This window comes from Oncorhynchus gorbuscha, linkage group LG03 (genome assembly GCF_021184085.1).
Source record: "Oncorhynchus gorbuscha isolate QuinsamMale2020 ecotype Even-year linkage group LG03, OgorEven_v1.0, whole genome shotgun sequence".
Taxonomy (NCBI): Eukaryota; Metazoa; Chordata; class Actinopteri; order Salmoniformes; family Salmonidae; genus Oncorhynchus; species Oncorhynchus gorbuscha.
In genome coordinates this window covers 62305636-62323087 of record NC_060175.1, presented here as the reverse complement: position 1 = coordinate 62323087, position 17452 = coordinate 62305636, and the positions used below count along the sequence as shown (strand labels likewise).

Sequence of the window (17452 nt, the reverse complement as noted above, 5' to 3'; positions counted from 1 at the left end):
TAAATTATGATTATTCTGATTGTTGAAGTGTGCCCCTGGCTATCTGTATAAAATACATTTAAATGGTGCAGTCTGGTTTGCTTAATATAAGGATTGTGAAACTCTTTACACTTTTACTTTTGATTCTTAAATATATTTAAAGCAGCTGTCAATTTAGCTTTGCTTTTGGTGATTTATCTTCACTTCATTTTCTTTTTAAAACTTTCTATACAAAGTTCCTACAAGAGGTCATGCCTTTTTCTCCTTTGAACCTTACAAGGGAAAAAAATTCACAACCAAATGTCTTTCTTAATAGCTAAATATGTGTATTGAACTGTCACATTTGTCTGCAACCAAATGTCCTTCTTATAAAGATTGACTGACAGTGATTTGTGTATGTGGAAGTAATGGTGTCACCGACTGTCAATTTCCATTCCCAGTCAAACATACTGCCAATCATTGGTTCTATTTTCCACAGAGCAGCAAGCGATGGAAATGACAGAGACAGAGCTGATAAAAGATTGTCTTTAATGTTTGGCATTGTTAATGAATCCATACCACAGCAGTTATGGGAGTAGGAAAACCACCTTTACAACCAAACACTGTTTGATCATGCTAACACCATCTGTACAAGAAAGCACATTGAAAAGTGTATAAAGTATTTATATTTGAAGACTTGAAGTCAAGAACAATGCAGACAACCACAGTCTAATGTATTTGTCTTCTTTAAACATTGATTATAGATATTCATCAATTACATCGATTTCTGGAGTACATGTATTTACACAAAACAACAATAAAATTATTTTAGGGGGGTCTGCAATAATTTTCAAAAATATTTCACAATACCGCTGTATGTACAGTAACAGAATTTACATTGAAAAATTCTATTGTACCTATATTTGATCTGAGTATCGCTCCTCTTCACACAAACATCAGCCTCCCCATACATCTGACTTTCATCTTATATTTGATCCATAGTTCTGTTCTTCCATACTAATTCCATAGTCTGCAAAACATACCCTGCATCCTTCCATGAGACATCGGTGAACTATGTCCTCACAACTGGATGTACCTGCATACAAAAATAGATGTTGTCTGATCAATGGACAACCTAATGTGCAAGAACACAAAGCAAAGCATTCACCTGCAAAAAAACTACACGGGGAAACAAAGACCTGTATTTTCTAACAGTAACCTCCATCTTCCAACCCACTGGTTGGTTATACATTACATCTCAGCAAACACTGTCTGTTGTACTTTCATTGCCCAAGGAGGTCAACCTCAACACTCATGGTCCTGTCTGAGCTTCTCATACTCCTCCTCTGTACACACAAACATCTCTCTATTGCAGATCAGAGTGAAGAGAAACTGCAGGCAAAAACTAAGTATACTGTAGCTCTACAAACCAAAGGCAGGACAAAACAGATGTAGATATCACAAGGTTTGTTCGGAAAGCGTAGAGAACGTGATGAAAAAATGAGAGCCATCATTTCATGAGCTTCACAGAAACAGTCAAGGGAGGTGTCAGAATGAGAGACTGATACTGCATTTCAGTGCACTTAAGGCAGGTAGTTGTTTTAGAACACTGTTTGAGGGAGTTTGGATTTTCCATTCGGTGGGCAGAGGGGGGTGACGGTGAGTAGAACAGGTAACTGACAGGAGCCATGTCATTGCCTTTAGTCCTTTTACACACAGTCCATCTGTATTACTTGTTAATTGACATGGTCTTGAAACATAGAGAGGCAGGGGTGTGATAATTGTTTTTACGAGTATAGTTAGTCCAGTAGATGGTTGAGGTACTGTTGAGCCATTATTCTTCGCTACTTCTCATCTTACTCCTAGTTGAGGGTTAAGGATGTTTTCACCATGGTTCATTTTCTCCATCACTATCTCCTTTCAAGGAACAATCCAGTCTTATGGAGTCCAACTCAACCTGTGCAACTGACATTGGGAACTCGCTGTTGTTCCAGAGCTCTCTGTGGACAATCCCACCCCTCCCTTGTAGTCCTCCCAGGGATTTATCAGCTCTGTCAGTCTGGGTCACATTCACGCTCCTCTCATGAGATATTTCGGTCTGTTACACAAAAGGCAAGAAGACTGTAATAAAGACAACTTCACATGAACAGAAAAGAAGACCTGCCACTTGTGTCATACAAAACAGCACATCTTGTTTGAATACATTCACATTGTTTTCCATACGTACTGTATGGAGGGATAATCCTAAACTGAGGTTTATATGTCCCTAGAGGCTTTGGTCAAGAAGAGTGACCCAGGTCCAAACAACAGACCTGCTTTCAATGAGAAGCAGGTAGCAGAATAGAACAGAAGATTGGAGAATGTCATATGTTGAAGCACTATACAGCGTTTTGTAAATCAGAGGATGGAAAGTCCATTTGAAAACCCCATACATACTGTAGCAAGTGTATCAAAATAATAGGATAGATATATGGAGTATTAAAAGCAGAAAAGTCATCATGACTTTACTAAGAGTATAACTTTGTGCAGTTGCCTTTCGTTGTGGAAAAGGGAGGGGGGATTCTATTTGGGGATCGTTATGGGTTGATCATGTTGATGAGGATCGTCATGTTTCACAAAATGGCTGTATAATGTTCTCAAATTAAAATAAACATGCTCACAGACTAGTTGTACAACAGTGTACAGTCAACATATATTTAAACAAAGTGATTATTATCGGTCATATTGTCCAACAGATACTATTCCCATATTAATTCCTATGATGCTGCTTCATCCATTCAGAATCAGACTGAATACACTGGGGAGAGTGAAGGTGTAACTCAATAGTCTAAAGTGGCTTCCTCTCCCCTTCATCTGCTCTGATATAAAAACATGGGATGGATGACAGCAATATTTTTAATGCCTACAATGTATTTGCATGATTCACCAGCCCATGTTCTTTCACATCAATACAGATGATGGCAAGGAGACAACAGGAAGGGAGCCACTTTAGACTAGTAAGATGTACCAAGAGGCCCAGCCCTGTAGTCTCCTCATGGTGTCTCCTCGTGCTCCTCGCTGATGCACTGCTCCCAGGCAGCCTTGGCTAGCTCCTCTCTGTGGCTATGGGGGGAGTGGAAGATCCTCCGAGGAAGGGGGATGGGCTGGGGCACCAGGGAGCTCAGGTCCTCCTCAGGGATGCACCCTTCCCTCAGGTAGGGCTTGGGGGGCACAGCTGGGGGCTGAGGGCGCCGGTAAGGAATGTGGTGTGGGCCGTGGAGGGGTACCTGGTGGTGGGTGGGCCCGTGGGGATGAGGGTGGCCGTCAAGGATGGCCGGTTGGTGGTGAGAGTGGGGGTGAAAGTGAGTTTGGGATTGGGGGAGGTGTGAGACAGGGTTACGGTAGTGAAAGGGTCGGACATGGTCGAGGGACTCTGGTTCTGGCCCACTGTAGTGGATGTGCAGATAGGGAGAGGCCAGGTACTCATCAGGGGTCCACAGGTGGCTGGGTAAGGGCTCCATGGCATCATTCCGCACAGCATCGGGGTACTGGGCCCCAAAGTTACTCTCACTCAAAGAGGAGACCCCGCTGCTTGCACTGCCCGAGAGGGTGGAATTACTGCCCCCCAGGGCTGACTGAGGACTAGTGGGGGAGCCAGGTATGGGGTGGAGAGGAGACTGGAGGGATGAGAGAGAGAAAGAGGAAGATAAGAAATGGGTTGGCATCTGTTGACCAAGTAAAGAAGATGTACCGGTACAGTATGTTGAACGGTCTGTTACCTTTCTGAGAGAGCGAACAGGCAGTGCCGGGGGTGGGTCACTGTTCTGGTGGTGGAACGCATCAAAGTGCATCAGGAAGTGACCTAAAGCGGAGGTGAAAACAGTCATATCAGAATAAACTTCCAAAACCTCCTGTCTAGTGGACATGACAGCCAAGGGACTCTTACCCATAGATAAGGTGTATATAAATTGGTGGTACCTGGTGGGAAGGACCTGGGTGGGACAGGGGGCATGATGATGCCCCCTGTAGGTCCCTGGATGTAGGGCACTGTCTCCCTGCCCTCGCCATCTAGACTCCAGCTGCTCGGGCCACTAGGGAACACTGGGGGAACACCAGCAAACCACAGGCTCACTACAGAGCTAGGACTAAGTTCTGTCCTACTTAGGTCATTTCTCATGAACACTAGAGAACACCAGCATTTACCAATTTTGAGACAGGCATACAGTATACTCACCTTTCTCTGGCAAGTTCATGGGAGGGTCAACACACGGCTTACAGGGGTTCACTTGCTGGAGTAAGGCACGTTGCTGATGGTTGCTCTGCAAACAGAGAGACACCAGAATCTAAAGATAACTGAAAAGGACAAGAACAAACAGTGTGTTCTGGGGGCTCAGTACCAGTCTATTTCTGCTTTGGCCAGCCTATCGTTCTCACGCTCAGTGAACTAGCTGTCGTCTTCTCCTTAATTAACTAACGCAGCAATGTCATCAGTTCACTTCAGTGCTATTTTAACATAGTTTGGTCTGTAATGTCAGCACCTGTCCGTTCTCAGTCATGGTGTAGTACATGGTGTTGTTGACTCTCTGGTGAGGCGGCAGCAGCATCACCTCCCGGTTGTGTTTGGCTTTATCCGGCAGGGACGGAGAGCCTGGGGGAGGAAGGGGGAAGAGGACAGGTCAGACAGACATCAGAGACCCATTGGGAGAATCTCAATTGGATTTGCTAAATTCTTCAGGTTCTCTTCTTCATCCTCTCCTTCCCTCCTTTTAAAAAAAGGTCAAAGATAATTGATGTGAGGAGGAAAGGAGAGGAAGCCTGGAAAAAAATGCTCTTGTATGAAATGAGATTCTCCTTCTCCACTAACCCGTCATCAGGCAAATTACGTTTACAGATGAGGAATCGCGAAACATGTGTAAAGTGGTCAAAATAAATGTTGGTAGTTGTGCCAGACATTTTATAGTAGATAAAAATATAAGTAGCATTTTGTTAACGTGCGAATGCTTTTCTCCTCTGATAAAACAACAGATGATTCAAAAGGGGGTTTGGCAGATTTCACATCTCTTTCGAATAGGATACATTTGCGTATCCAAGGCCAAAGGAGGCTTTCGAGGAGAGGAGCAAACTCCTCGGTTCGCCAATTAACAAATTGACTCTCCTACATATGGTGACCATTTATCGGTTCCCAGCTCACGGAGGAGTCGAGGAGAGGACATACTTTTCCCCCATTGATACATTGGAAGTACACTGACTAACAGTAAAATAGGCTCATATCACAACCATGAACATAAGTTTAAAATGGATGCTTACAGATCTGTTAGGGATCCTTGTTTGCCAGAAATAATTAAAGCAAAGCATGAAAACCATTATCATAGATATTTGATCTGATGTTCTACAGTATCTAGAGTATCAGCAAAACATGTCAGGTAAAATATACAGGACCAGTCAAAAGATTGGACACACCTCATTGCAGGGTTTTCTTTATTTTTTAGTGAAGACATCAAAACTATGAAATAACACACATGCTATTTACCAAAAACGTGTTAAACAAAACAAAATATATGTTATATTTGAGATTCTTCAAAGTAGCCACCCTTTGCCTTGATGACAGCTTTGCACACTCTTGGCGTTCTCTCAACCAGCTTCATAAGGTAGTCACCTGGAATGCAGTTCAATTAACATATCCTTCTTAATGTGTTTGAGCCAATCAGTTGTGTTGTGACAAGGTAGGGGTGGTATACAGAAGATAGCCCTATTTGGGAAAAGATCAAGTCCATATTATGGTAAAAACGGCTCAAATAAGCAAAGAGAAACGACAGTCCATTACTTTAAGACATGAACTTCGAAAGTGTTTTCAAGTGCAATCGCAAAAACCATCAAGCTCTATGATGAAACTGGCTCTCATGAGAACCACCACAGGAAAGGAAGACACAGAGTTACCTCTGCTACAGAGGATACGTTCATTAAAGATAACTGCAGCTCAGATTGCAGCCCAAATAAATGCTTCACAGAGTTCAAGTAACAGACACATCTCATCATCAACTGTTCAGAGGAGACTGCGTGAATCATACCTTCATGTTCGAATTGCTGCAAAGAAACCACTACTAAAGGATACCAATAAGAATAAGAGACTTGCTTGGGCCAAGAAATATGAGCAATGGATATCAGACTAGTTGAAATCTGTCCTTTGGTTTGAGTACAAATTTGAGATTTTTGTCTTTATGAGAAGCAAAGTAGGTGAACTGATGATCTCTGCATGTGTGGTTCCCACCATGAAGCATGGAGGAGGTGGTGTGATGGTGCTTTGCTGGTGGCACTGTGATTTATTTAGAATTCAAGGCACACTTAACCAGTATGGCTACAATGGTATTCTGCAGTGATATACCATCCAATCAGGTTTGCGCTTAGTGGGACTATCATTTGTTTTTCAACTGGCTTTTTCAAAGGGTGGCTACTTTAAAGAACCTAAACTCAAAAATATATTTAGATTTGTTTAACACTTTTTTGTTTACTACATGATTCCATGTTTGCTATTTCATAGCTGTAATGTCTTTCCTTTTATTCTACAATGTAGAAAATAGTTTTAAAAAATAAAGAAAAACTTTTGACTGGTACTGTACATTGTTGAGAATGTTAAATGTACAACTGGCCAAGAACATGATAATGATGAGTTGGAAGTATTTACTGCCTGGTGCAGGTGACACTCACCTCTGGCACTAGATGGGGCAGAGTTAATAACCTGGGAGGAGGTGGACCGAATGGAGCTCAGACTGGAGGAGGAGGGGCTTGGCTGTAAAATAATACATCTGTTCATTCACATATCTTCAAAACATACAAAACCTGCATGTGTGTGTATTCATTCCACCCACCTCCATGTGAGCCGTGTCCTCAGGGTGCTCTCCCAATAGGCCGTCTGTCAGGATGACCAGGTTTCCTCCCGCCTCGCTGGAGGTGTGAGAAGAGAGGGAGGAGGAGGACTGACGGATAGAACCCTGCAGGTTCATAGGGCTGCAGAGAGAGAATCATATTCTAATCTCACAGATTACTGTAGCATCTATTTTTTTCAAGTTAAATCTTATACAATATGTGACTGACCTGTGTCTGTGAATCAGACGGACACTTTCTGGGCTCATGTGGCTGTGAGTGGTCAGGATGCCTCTGGGATTGTTGACTCCAGTGCAGGCTGCTGGCAACCCCTGCTGGGCCACATAATAACACTGCTCTGAATAATCACTCTGACTGCGCACACACACACACACACACACACACACACACACACACACACACACACACACACACACACACACACACACACACACACACACACACACACACACACACACACACACACACACACACACACACACACACACACACACACACACACACACACACACACACACACACAAACAGAAGAGTATGTAGAATCACTCACCTGATGTAAACCAGTCCTCATCATGTGGAACTGATCTATCAGCTTTTTGTGCAGGGGACGCATTTCTGGGTGCACCAACTTCTCATGGACGGCCAGCCCCACTCCAAGAATGTGAACCTGTGACAATGAAACGACACGTAGGAAAGATATGGTTTCTGTCTTCTATACCCATATACACTGTGTGGACCACTGGCCAGTGACAACTTAAGAGCTTTGTCTGACCTGTTCCTGCATCAAGTCTTTGAGCTGAGTGATCTTCTCTGTGTCCTCTGTGTGGCTGTTCATGTAGTCCTTTTCAAAGAACGCCTGTGGAGTAAGAATATAGGATATGAATGCATTACATGGCAGATAACAATATATGTCCTGGAAGAAAATGACCAAAGTATCCATTCAAACCCACCGACCAACCAACCCACCCCCATCTCCCTCCCTTCCCTTAGTACCTCCTGGTATCTGGCAATGCCCCCATTGACGGCAGCGTCTATGACTCCGTTGAGCAGCATGCTGAGGGGGTTAATGTTGCCATGGTGCTGTCTGTTCTGGTACTGGCTAATCAGGGTCCGCAGCTCCTGGGTTTTATTCTCCACCACGTAGATGGCATTCTCCAGAGGGCTCACCTCCAACTGCACGCACACACACACACACACACACACACACACACACACACACACACACACACACACACACACACACACACACACACACACACACACACACACACAGTACCATCGGAATGTATTCAGACACCTTCACTTTTTCCACATTGTTACGTTACAGCCTTATTCTAAAATGTATAAAATAAAACATTTTCCTCATCAATCTACGCACAATACCACATAATGACGAAGCCAAAACAAATGTATTTGAAAATGTATTTAAAATAAAAAACAGAAATACCTTATTTACATAATTATTCAGACCCTTCGCAACGAGACTCGAAATTGAGCTCAGGTGCATCCTGTTTCCATTGATAACCCTTGAGGAATTGTCTGTAGAGCTCCGAGACGGGATTGTGTCGAGGCACAGATCTGGGGAAGGGTAACAAAAAATGTCTGCAGCAATGAAGGTGCCCAACACAGTGGCCTCCATCATTCTTAAATGGAAGAAGTTTGGAAGCGCCAACACTCTTCCTAGAGCTGTCCGCCTGGCCAAACTGAGCAATCAGGAGAGAAGGGCCTTGGTCAGGGAGGTAACCAAGAACCCGATGGTCACGCTGACAGAGCTCCTCTGTGGAGATGGGAGAACATTCCAGAAGGACAACCATCTCTGCAGCACTCCACCAAATCAGGCCTTCATGGTAGAGTGGCTAGACGGAAGCCACTCCTCAGTAAAATGCATGACAGCCTGCAAGGAGTTTTCCAAAAAGGACTCAGACAATGAAAAACAACATTCTCTGGTTGGCCTGAATGCCAAGCATCACGTCTGGAGGAAACCTGGCACCATCTCTAAGGTGAAGCATGGTGGTAGCAGCATCATGCTGTGGGGATGTTTTTCAGCGGCAGGGACTGCAAGATTAGTCAGGATCAAGGGAAAGATGAACGAAGTACAGAGAGATCCTTGATGAAAACCTGCTCCAGAGCGCTCAGGACCTCAGACTGGGGTGAAGGTTAATCTTCCAATAGGACAACAACCCTAAGCACACAGCCAAGACAACGCAGGAGTTGCTTTGGGACAAGTCGCTAAATGTCCTTGAGTGGCCCAGCCAGAGCCCGGACTTGAAACTCTTCAAACGTCTCTGGAGAGGCCTGAAAATAGCTGTGGAGCAACATTCACCAGATCCAACCTGACAGTTTGAGAGGATCTGCAGAGAAGAATGGGAGAAACTACCCAAATACAGGTGAGTCAAGCTTGTGGCAACATACCCAAGAAGACTCGAGGCTGTAATCGCTGCCAAAGGTGCTTCAACAAAGTACCGAGTAAAACGTCTGAATACTTAAGTAAATGTAATGTGTTTTTTATTTTATTTTTTAAAATAATTTTGCAAGATGTAAAAAAAAAACTGTTTTTACTTTGTTATTATGGGGTATTTTATATAGATTGATGAGGGTTAAAAAATATTTAATACATTTTAGAATAAGGCTGTAAATAAGAATTTGTTCTTAACTGACTTGCCTAGTTAAATAAAGGTTAAATAAAAAATGATGGGGGTTCTATGTGTTGAGAAGCTTGGTGAGTTGGTTACATTTGGATAGAGATTTAGAGTGAAGAGTGATAGTTGAGCATTTTTAGAATATTATTCAATTCAAATGAGTTTCTAGGAGGTAGATTTTATGTAGTGTTCTCGGTTTTCAAACTTTATTTTTGTGTGGAGTTAGTGCAATTATTTCAATTTTCCATGATAACTTTAGTAGCCAGTGCTAATGTTAGCTAGCTACCAAAGTGCAGTTTTCTGCACCGGAATGGCTAGATAATGCAAACAACAATATAGTCGATTTTTGTTTCATTACCCAAATCAGATTCAAGCTTCTTGGAAAAAGCTGTATCGATCATGTAAACGGACAAACGTCTGAGTATTCAAACTATGTGACACAATGAGAAGTTAAGAAGAACAGGATCACAAGCAGTTTAAGAGTTGGCTTTTACTTAGGGGCACGATGGGAAGGAACGTTCAGCTAACTGAACTATAAGGAGCTTGCAGAGGTAATTTTTTATTTAATTTAACCTTTATTTAACTAGTCAAGTCAGTTAAGAACTAATTCTGATTTACTGTCATGTTTTGTCTTAGATTGTCTTGTCATTTTGCTTTTCCTTCTGTTCGTTTTCCCCCTGCTGGTCTTTTTAGGTTCGTTCCCCTTTTTCTCTCTCCCTTCCTCTCTCTCTTCTCTCTATCGTTCCGTTCCTGCTCCCAGCTGTTCCTATTCCCCTAATCAATCATTTAGTCTTCCCACACCTGTTCCCTATCTTTTTCCCTGATTAGAGTCCCTATTTCTCCCCTTGTTTTCCGTTCCTGCCCTGTCGGATCCTTGTCTATTGTTCACCGTGCTGTGTCTGTGTATCGCCCTGTCGTGTCGTGTTTCCCTCAGATGCTGCGTGGTGAGCAGGTGTCTGAGTCTGCTACGTTCAAGTGCCTTCCCGAGGCAACCTGCAGTTCATGATCGAGTCTCCAGTCTGTTCTCGTCATTACGAGTGAATTATGCTTTATGATTGTAGATTTACTTTACTGGATTAAAGACTCTGTTTTCGCCAAGTCGCTTTTGGGTCCTCATTCACCTGCATAACAGAAGGATCCGACCAGTAATGGACCCAGCGACTATGGATTCTCTCTACTCTACTCTCGAGTTCCAGGGAGCGATGCTCGGCAGACACGAGCAGGAATTGTCTGCTGCTCGGCATGCCGTTGAGACCCTGGCCGCTCAGGTCTCCGACCTCTCAGGACAGTATCAGAGTCTTCGTCTAGTGCCACCAGCTACTTCCGGGTCTTCCGAGCCTCCGGAACCTAGGGTTAATAACCCACCATGTTATTCTGGGCAGCCCACTGAGTGCCGCTCCTTTCTCACCCAGTGTGATATAGTGTTCTCTCTCCAACCCAACACATACTCAAGAGAGAGAGCTCGGATTGCCTACGTCATATCACTCCTTACTGGTCGGGCTCGGCAGTGGGGCACAGCTATCTGGGAGGCAAGCGCTGAGTGTACTAACAATTATCTGAACTTTAAAGAGGAGATGATAAGGGTTTTTGATCGCTCAGTTTTTGGGAAAGAAGCTTCCTGGTCCCTGTCTTCCCTATGTCAAGGTAATCGATCCATAACGGATTACTCTATAGAGTTTCGCACTCTTGCTGCCTCCAGTAACTGGAACGAGCAGGCGTTGCTCGCTCGTTTTCTGGAGGGACTCCACGCTAAGGTTAAGGATGAGATTCTCTCTCGGGAGGTTCCATCCAGCGTGGATTCTTTGATTGAACTCGCTATTCGCATTGAACGACGGGTAGATCTTCGTCACCGAGCTCATAGAAGAGAGCTCGCGTTAACTGTGTCCCCCCTCTCTCCGACACTACCATCTTTCCCCACTGACTCAGGTGTTGAGCCCATGCAGCTGGGGGGTATTCGCATCTCGACTAAGGAGAGGGAACGGAGAATCACCAACCGCCTCTGTCTCTATTGCGGTTCCGCTGGTCATTTTGTCATTTCATGTCCAGTTAAAGGCCAGAGCTCATCAGTAAGCGGAGGGCGACTGATAAGCGCTACTAGACTGTCCTCTCCGTCAAGTACCTGTACTACCTTGTCGGTCCATCTACGCTGGACCGGATCGGCAGCTTCCTGCAGTGCATTAATAGACTCTGGGGCGGAGGGCTGTTTTATGGACGAAGCCTGGGCTCGGGAACATGACATTCCTCTCAGACAGTTAGGGGAGCCCACGGTCATGTTTGCCTTGGATGGTAGTCCTCTCCCCAGTATATTATATGAAACACTACCTTTAACCCTCACTGTATCTGGTAACCATAGTGAGACCATTTCTTTTTTGATTTTTTGTTCACCTTTTACACCTGTTGTTTTGGGTCATCCCTGGCTAGTGTGTCATAATCCTTCTTTTGATTGGTCTAGTAATTCTATCCTTTCCTGGAACGTTTCTTGTCATGTGAAGTGTTTAATGTCTGCTATTTCTCCTGTTTGTTCTGTCCCCTCTTCTCAGGAGGAACCTGGTGATTTGACAGGAGTGCCGGAGGAGTATCATGGTCTGCGCACGGTCTTCAGTCGGTCCAGAACCAACTCCCTTCCTCCTCACCGGTCGTATGATTGTTGTCCTGATCTCTTCAAGAAGCGTTTTGTCATGTTTGTCATTTATTATCATGTCTTGTCCCTGTGCTCCCCATTCTATTCGTTTCCCTCTGCTGGTCTTATTAGGTTCTTTCCCTCTTTCTATCCCTCTCTCTCCCCCTCCCTCTCTCACTCTCTCGCTCTCTCTTCTCTCTATCGTTCCGTTCCTGCTCCCAGCTGTTCCTATTCCCCTAATCATCATTTAGTCTTCCCACACCTGTTCCCGATCCTTTCCCCTGATTGGAGTCCCTATTTATTCCTTTGTGTTCCGTTCCTGTCCTGTCGGTTCCTTGTTTAGAATTCACCGTGCTGTGATTGTGTATCGCCCTGTCCTGTCGTGTTTTTGCTGTGATTGTGTATCGCCCTGTCCTGTCGTGTTTTTTGCCTTCATCAGATGCTGCGTGTGAGCAGGTGTCTCTGTCAACTACGGCCTGCGCCTACCCGAAGCGACCTGCAGTCTGTGGCCGCTTCTCCTGTTATTCCCCTCTACAGACTAGAGGATTTCTGTTATTCCCTGTTTGGACTTGAATAAACTCTGTTTCTGTTAAGTCGCTTTTGGGTCCTCTTTCACCTGCATGACAGAAGGAACCGACCAAGGAATGGACCCAGCGACTTCAGACGCTCGTTACACTGCCGTCGAGATCCAAGGAGCCATGCTCGGCAGACACGAGCAGGAATTGTCTGCTGCTCGCCATGCCGTGGAGAACCTGGCCGCTCAGGTTTCCGACCTCTCTGGACAGTTCCAGAGTCTACGTCTCGTGCCACCTGTTACTTCCTGGCCTGCCGAGCCTCCAGAACCTAGGGTTAATAACCCACCTTGCTACTCCGGGCAGCCCACTGAGTGCCGCTCCTTTCTCACGCAGTGTGAGATTGTGTTCTCTCTCCAACCCAACACATACTCTAGAGAGAGAGCTCGGGTTGCTTACGTCATTTCACTCCTTACTGGCCGGGCTCGAGAATGGGGCACAGCTATCTGGGAGGCAAGGGCTGATTGCTCTAACAAGTTCCAGAACTTTAAAGAGGAGATGATTCGGGTTTTTGACCGTTCAGTTTTTGGTGGGGAGGCTTCTAGGGCCCTGGCTTCCTTATGCCAAGGTGAACGGTCCATAACGGATTATTCTATTGAGTTTCGCACTCTTGCTGCCTCTAGTGAGTGGAACGAGCCGGCGCTGCTCGCTCGTTTTCTGGAGGGACTCCACGCAGGGTTAAGGATGAGATTCTCTCCCGGGAGGTTCCTTCAGATGTGGACTCTTTGATTGCTCTCGCCATCCGCATAGAACGACGGGTAGATCTTCGTCACCGGGCTCGTGGAAGAGAGCTCGCATCAACGGTGTTTCCCTGCTCCGCATCGCAACCATCTCCCTCCTCTGGCTTTGAGACTGAGCCCATGCAGCTGGGAGGGATTCGCATCTCGACTAAGGAGAGGGAACGGAGGATCACCAACCGCCTGTGCCTCTATTGCGGAGTTGCTGGACATTTTGTTAATTCATGTCCAGTAAAAGCCAGAGCTCATCTGTAAGCGGAGGGCTACAGGTGAGCGCAACTACTCAAGTCTCTCCATCAAAATCCTGTACTACTTTGTCGGTCCATCTACGCTGGACCGGTTCGGGTGCTACATGTAGTGCCTTGATAGACTCTGGGGCTGAGGGTTGTTTCATGGACGAAGCATGGGTTCGGAAACATGACATTCCTTTCAGAGAGTTAGAGAAGCCTACGCCCATGTTCGCCTTAGATGGTAGTCATCTTCCCAGTATCAGATTTGAGACACTACCTTTAACCCTCACAGTATCTGGTAACCACAGTGAGACTATTTCTTTTTTGATTTTCCGTTCACCGTTTACACCTGTTGTTTTGGGTCATCCCTGGCTAGTATGTCATAATCCTTCTATTAATTGGTCTAGTAATTCTATCCTATCCTGGAACGTTTCTTGTCATGTGAAGTGTTTAATGTCTGCCATCCCTCCCGTTTCTTCTGTCCCTACTTCTCAGGAGGAACCTGGCGATTTGACAGGAGTGCCGGAGGAATATCATGATCTGCGCACGGTCTTCAGTCGGTCCCGAGCCAACTCCCTTCCTCCTCACCGGTCGTATGATTGTAGTATTGATCTCCTTCCGGGGACCACTCCTCCTCGAGGTAGACTATACTCTCTGTCGGCTCCCGAACGTAAGGCTCTCGAGGATTATTTGTCTGTGTCTCTTGACGCCGGTACCATAGTGCCTTCTTCCTCTCCGGCCGGGGCGGGGTTCTTTTTGTTAAGAAGAAGGACGGTACTCTGCGCCCCTGCGTGGATTATCGAGGGCTGAATGACATAACGGTTAAGAATCGTTATCCGCTTCCCCTTATGTCATCAGCCTTCGAGATTCTGCAGGGAGCCAGGTGCTTTACTAAGTTGGACCTTCGTAACGCTTACCATCTCGTGCGCATCAGAGAGGGGGACGAGTGGAAAACGGCGTTTAACACTCCGTTAGGGCATTTTGAGTACCGGGTTCTGCCGTTCGGTCTCGCCAATGCGCCAGCTGTTTTTCAGGCATTAGTTAATGATGTTCTGAGAGACATGCTGAACATCTTTGTTTTTGTCTATCTTGACGATATCCTGATTTTTTCTCCGTCACTCGAGATTCATGTTCAGCACGTTCGACGTGTTCTACAGCGCCTTTTAGAGAATTGTCTCTACGTAAAGGCTGAGAAGTGCTCTTTTCATGTCTCCTCCGTTACTTTTCTCGGTTCCGTTATTTCCGCTGAAGGCATTCAGATGGATTCCGCTAAGGTCCAAGCTGTCAGTGATTGGCCCGTTCCAAGGTCACGTGTCGAGTTGCAGCGCTTTTTAGGTTTCGCTAATTTCTATCGGCGTTTCATTCGTAATTTCGGTCAAGTTGCTGCCCCTCTCACAGCTCTTACTTCTGTCAAGACGTGTTTTAAGTGGTCCGGTTCCGCCCAGGGAGCTTTTGATCTTCTAAAAGAACGTTTTACGTCCGCTCCTATCCTCGTTACTCCTGACGTCACTAGACAATTCATTGTCGAGGTTGACGCTTCAGAGGTAGGCGTGGGAGCCATTCTATCCCAGCGCTTCCAGTCTGACGATAAGGTTCATCCTTGCGCTTATTTTTCTCATCGCCTGTCGCCATCTGAGCGCAACTATGATGTGGGTAACCGTGAACTGCTCGCCATCCGCTTAGCCCTAGGCGAATGGCGACAGTGGTTGGAGGGGGCGACCGTTCCTTTTGTCGTTTGGACAGACCATAAGAACCTTGAGTACATCCGTTCTGCCAAACGACTTAATGCCCGTCAAGCTCGTTGGGCGTTGTTTTTCGCTCGTTTCGAGTTTGTGATTTCTTACCGTCCGGGTAGCAAGAACACCAAGCCTGATGCCTTATCCCGTCTGTTTAGTTCTTCTGTGGCTTCTACTGATCCCGAGGGGATTCTTCCTTATGGGCGTGTTGTCGGGTTAACAGTCTGGGGAATTGAAAGACAGGTTAAGCAAGCACTCACGCACACTGCGTCGCCGCGCGCTTGTCCTAGTAACCTCCTTTTCGTTCCTGTTTCCACTCGTCTGGCTGTTCTTCAGTGGGCTCACTCTGCCAAGTTAGCTGGTCATCCCGGTGTTCGAGGCACTCTTGCGTCTATTCGCCAGCGCTTTTGGTGGCCGACTCAGGAGCGTGACACGCGCCGTTTCGTGGCTGCTTGTTCGGACTGCGCGCAGACTAAGTCGGGTAACTCTCCTCCTGCCGGTCGTCTCAGACCGCTCCCCATTCCTTCTCGACCATGGTCTCACATCGCCTTAGACTTCATTACCGGTCTACCTTTGTCTGCGGGGAAGACTGTGATTCTTACGGTTGTCGATAGGTTCTCTAAGGCGGCACATTTCATTCCCCTCGCTAAACTTCCTTCCGCTAAGGAGACGGCACAAATCATTATTGAGAATGTATTCAGAATTCATGGCCTTCCGTTAGACGCCGTTTCAGACAGAGGCCCGCAATTCACGTCACAGTTTTGGAGGGAGTTCTGTCGTTTGATTGGTGCGTCCGTCAGTCTCTCTTCCGGGTTTCATCCCCAGTCTAACGGTCAAGCAGAGAGGGCCAATCAGACGATTGGTCGCATACTACGCAGCCTTTCTTTCAGAAACCCTGCGTCTTGGGCAGAACAGCTCCCCTGGGCAGAATACGCTCACAATTCGCTTCCTTCGTCTGCTACCGGGTTATCTCCGTTTCAGAGTAGTCTGGGTTACCAGCCTCCTCTGTTCTCATCCCAGCTTGCCGAGTCCAGCGTTCCCTCCGCTCAAGCGTTTGTCCAACGTTGTGAGCGCACCTGGAGGAGGGTGAGGTCTGCACTTTGCCGTTACAGGGCACAGACGGTGAGAGCCGCCAATAAACGCAGGATTAAGAGTCCAAGGTATTGTTGCGGCCAGAGAGTGTGGCTTTCCACTCGCAACCTTCCTCTTACGACAGCTTCTCGTAAGTTGACTCCGCGGTTCATTGGTCCGTTCCGTGTCTCCCAGGTCGTCAATCCTGTCGCTGTGCGACTGCTTCTTCCGCGACATCTTCGTCGCGTCCATCCTGTCTTCCATGTCTCCTGTGTTAAGCCCTTTCTTCGCACCCCCGTTCGTCTTCCCTCCCCCTCCCGTCCTTGTCGAGAGCGCACCTATTTACAAGGTACATAAGATCATGGACATGCGTTCTCGGGGACGGGGTCACCAATACTTAGTGGATTGGGAGGGTTACGGTCCTGAGGAGAGGAGTTGGGTTCCGTCTCGGGACGTGCTGGACCGTTCACTCATCGATGATTTCCTCCGTTGCCGCCAGGATTCCTCCTCGAGTGCGCCAGGAGGCGCTCGGTGAGTGGGGGGTACTGTCATGTTTGTCATTTATTATCATGTCTTGTCCCTGTGCTCCCCATTCTATTCGTTTCCCTCTGCTGGTCTTATTAGGTTCTTTCCCTCTTTCTATCCCTCTCTCTCCCCCTCCCTCTCTCACTCTCTCGCTCTCTCTTCTCTCTATCGTTCCGTTCCTGCTCCCAGCTGTTCCTATTCCCTAATCATCATTTAGTCTTCCCACACCTGTTCCCGATCCTTTCCCCTGATTGGAGTCCCTATTTATTCCTTTGTGTTCCGTTCCTGTCCTGTCGGTTCCTTGTTTAGAATTCACCGTGCTGTGATTGTGTATCGCCCTGTCCTGTCGTGTTTTTGCTGTGATTGTGTATCGCCCTGTCCTGTCGTGTTTTTTGCCTTCATCAGATGCTGCGTGTGAGCAGGTGTCTCTGTCAACTACGGCCTGCGCCTACCCGAAGCGACCTGCAGTCTGTGGCCGCTTCTCCTGTTATTCCCCTCTACAG

At 46.4% G+C, this 17452-nt stretch overlaps 1 protein-coding gene across 5 annotated transcripts in view; it reads right to left on the bottom strand.

Moving 5' to 3' along the window:
- Nucleotides 1-499: 499 nt before the first annotated feature.
- LOC124031673 (dedicator of cytokinesis protein 3-like) overlaps nucleotides 500-17452 on the bottom strand; it is a 70764-nt gene continuing 53811 nt past the window's right edge. For 3 of the 5 annotated variants that reach the window (XM_046343208.1, XM_046343211.1, XM_046343212.1), the window contains 11 exons: nucleotides 7813-7992; nucleotides 7592-7675; nucleotides 7370-7486; nucleotides 7030-7151; nucleotides 6804-6942; nucleotides 6643-6724; nucleotides 4476-4585; nucleotides 4172-4256; nucleotides 3916-4038; nucleotides 3717-3799; nucleotides 500-3614 (listed from right to left, as the gene is read on the bottom strand). In XM_046343208.1, the coding sequence (XP_046199164.1) occupies nucleotides 2991-3614; nucleotides 3717-3799; nucleotides 3916-4038; nucleotides 4172-4256; nucleotides 4476-4585; nucleotides 6643-6724; nucleotides 6804-6942; nucleotides 7030-7151; nucleotides 7370-7486; nucleotides 7592-7675; nucleotides 7813-7992 (1749 nt within the window). In that variant the 3' untranslated portion in view covers nucleotides 500-2990. The remainder of the gene's footprint in view (nucleotides 3615-3716; nucleotides 3800-3915; nucleotides 4039-4171; nucleotides 4257-4475; nucleotides 4586-6642; nucleotides 6725-6803; nucleotides 6943-7029; nucleotides 7152-7369; nucleotides 7487-7591; nucleotides 7676-7812; nucleotides 7993-17452) is intronic. The other 2 variants (XM_046343209.1, XM_046343210.1) reach the window with 2 other exon arrangements.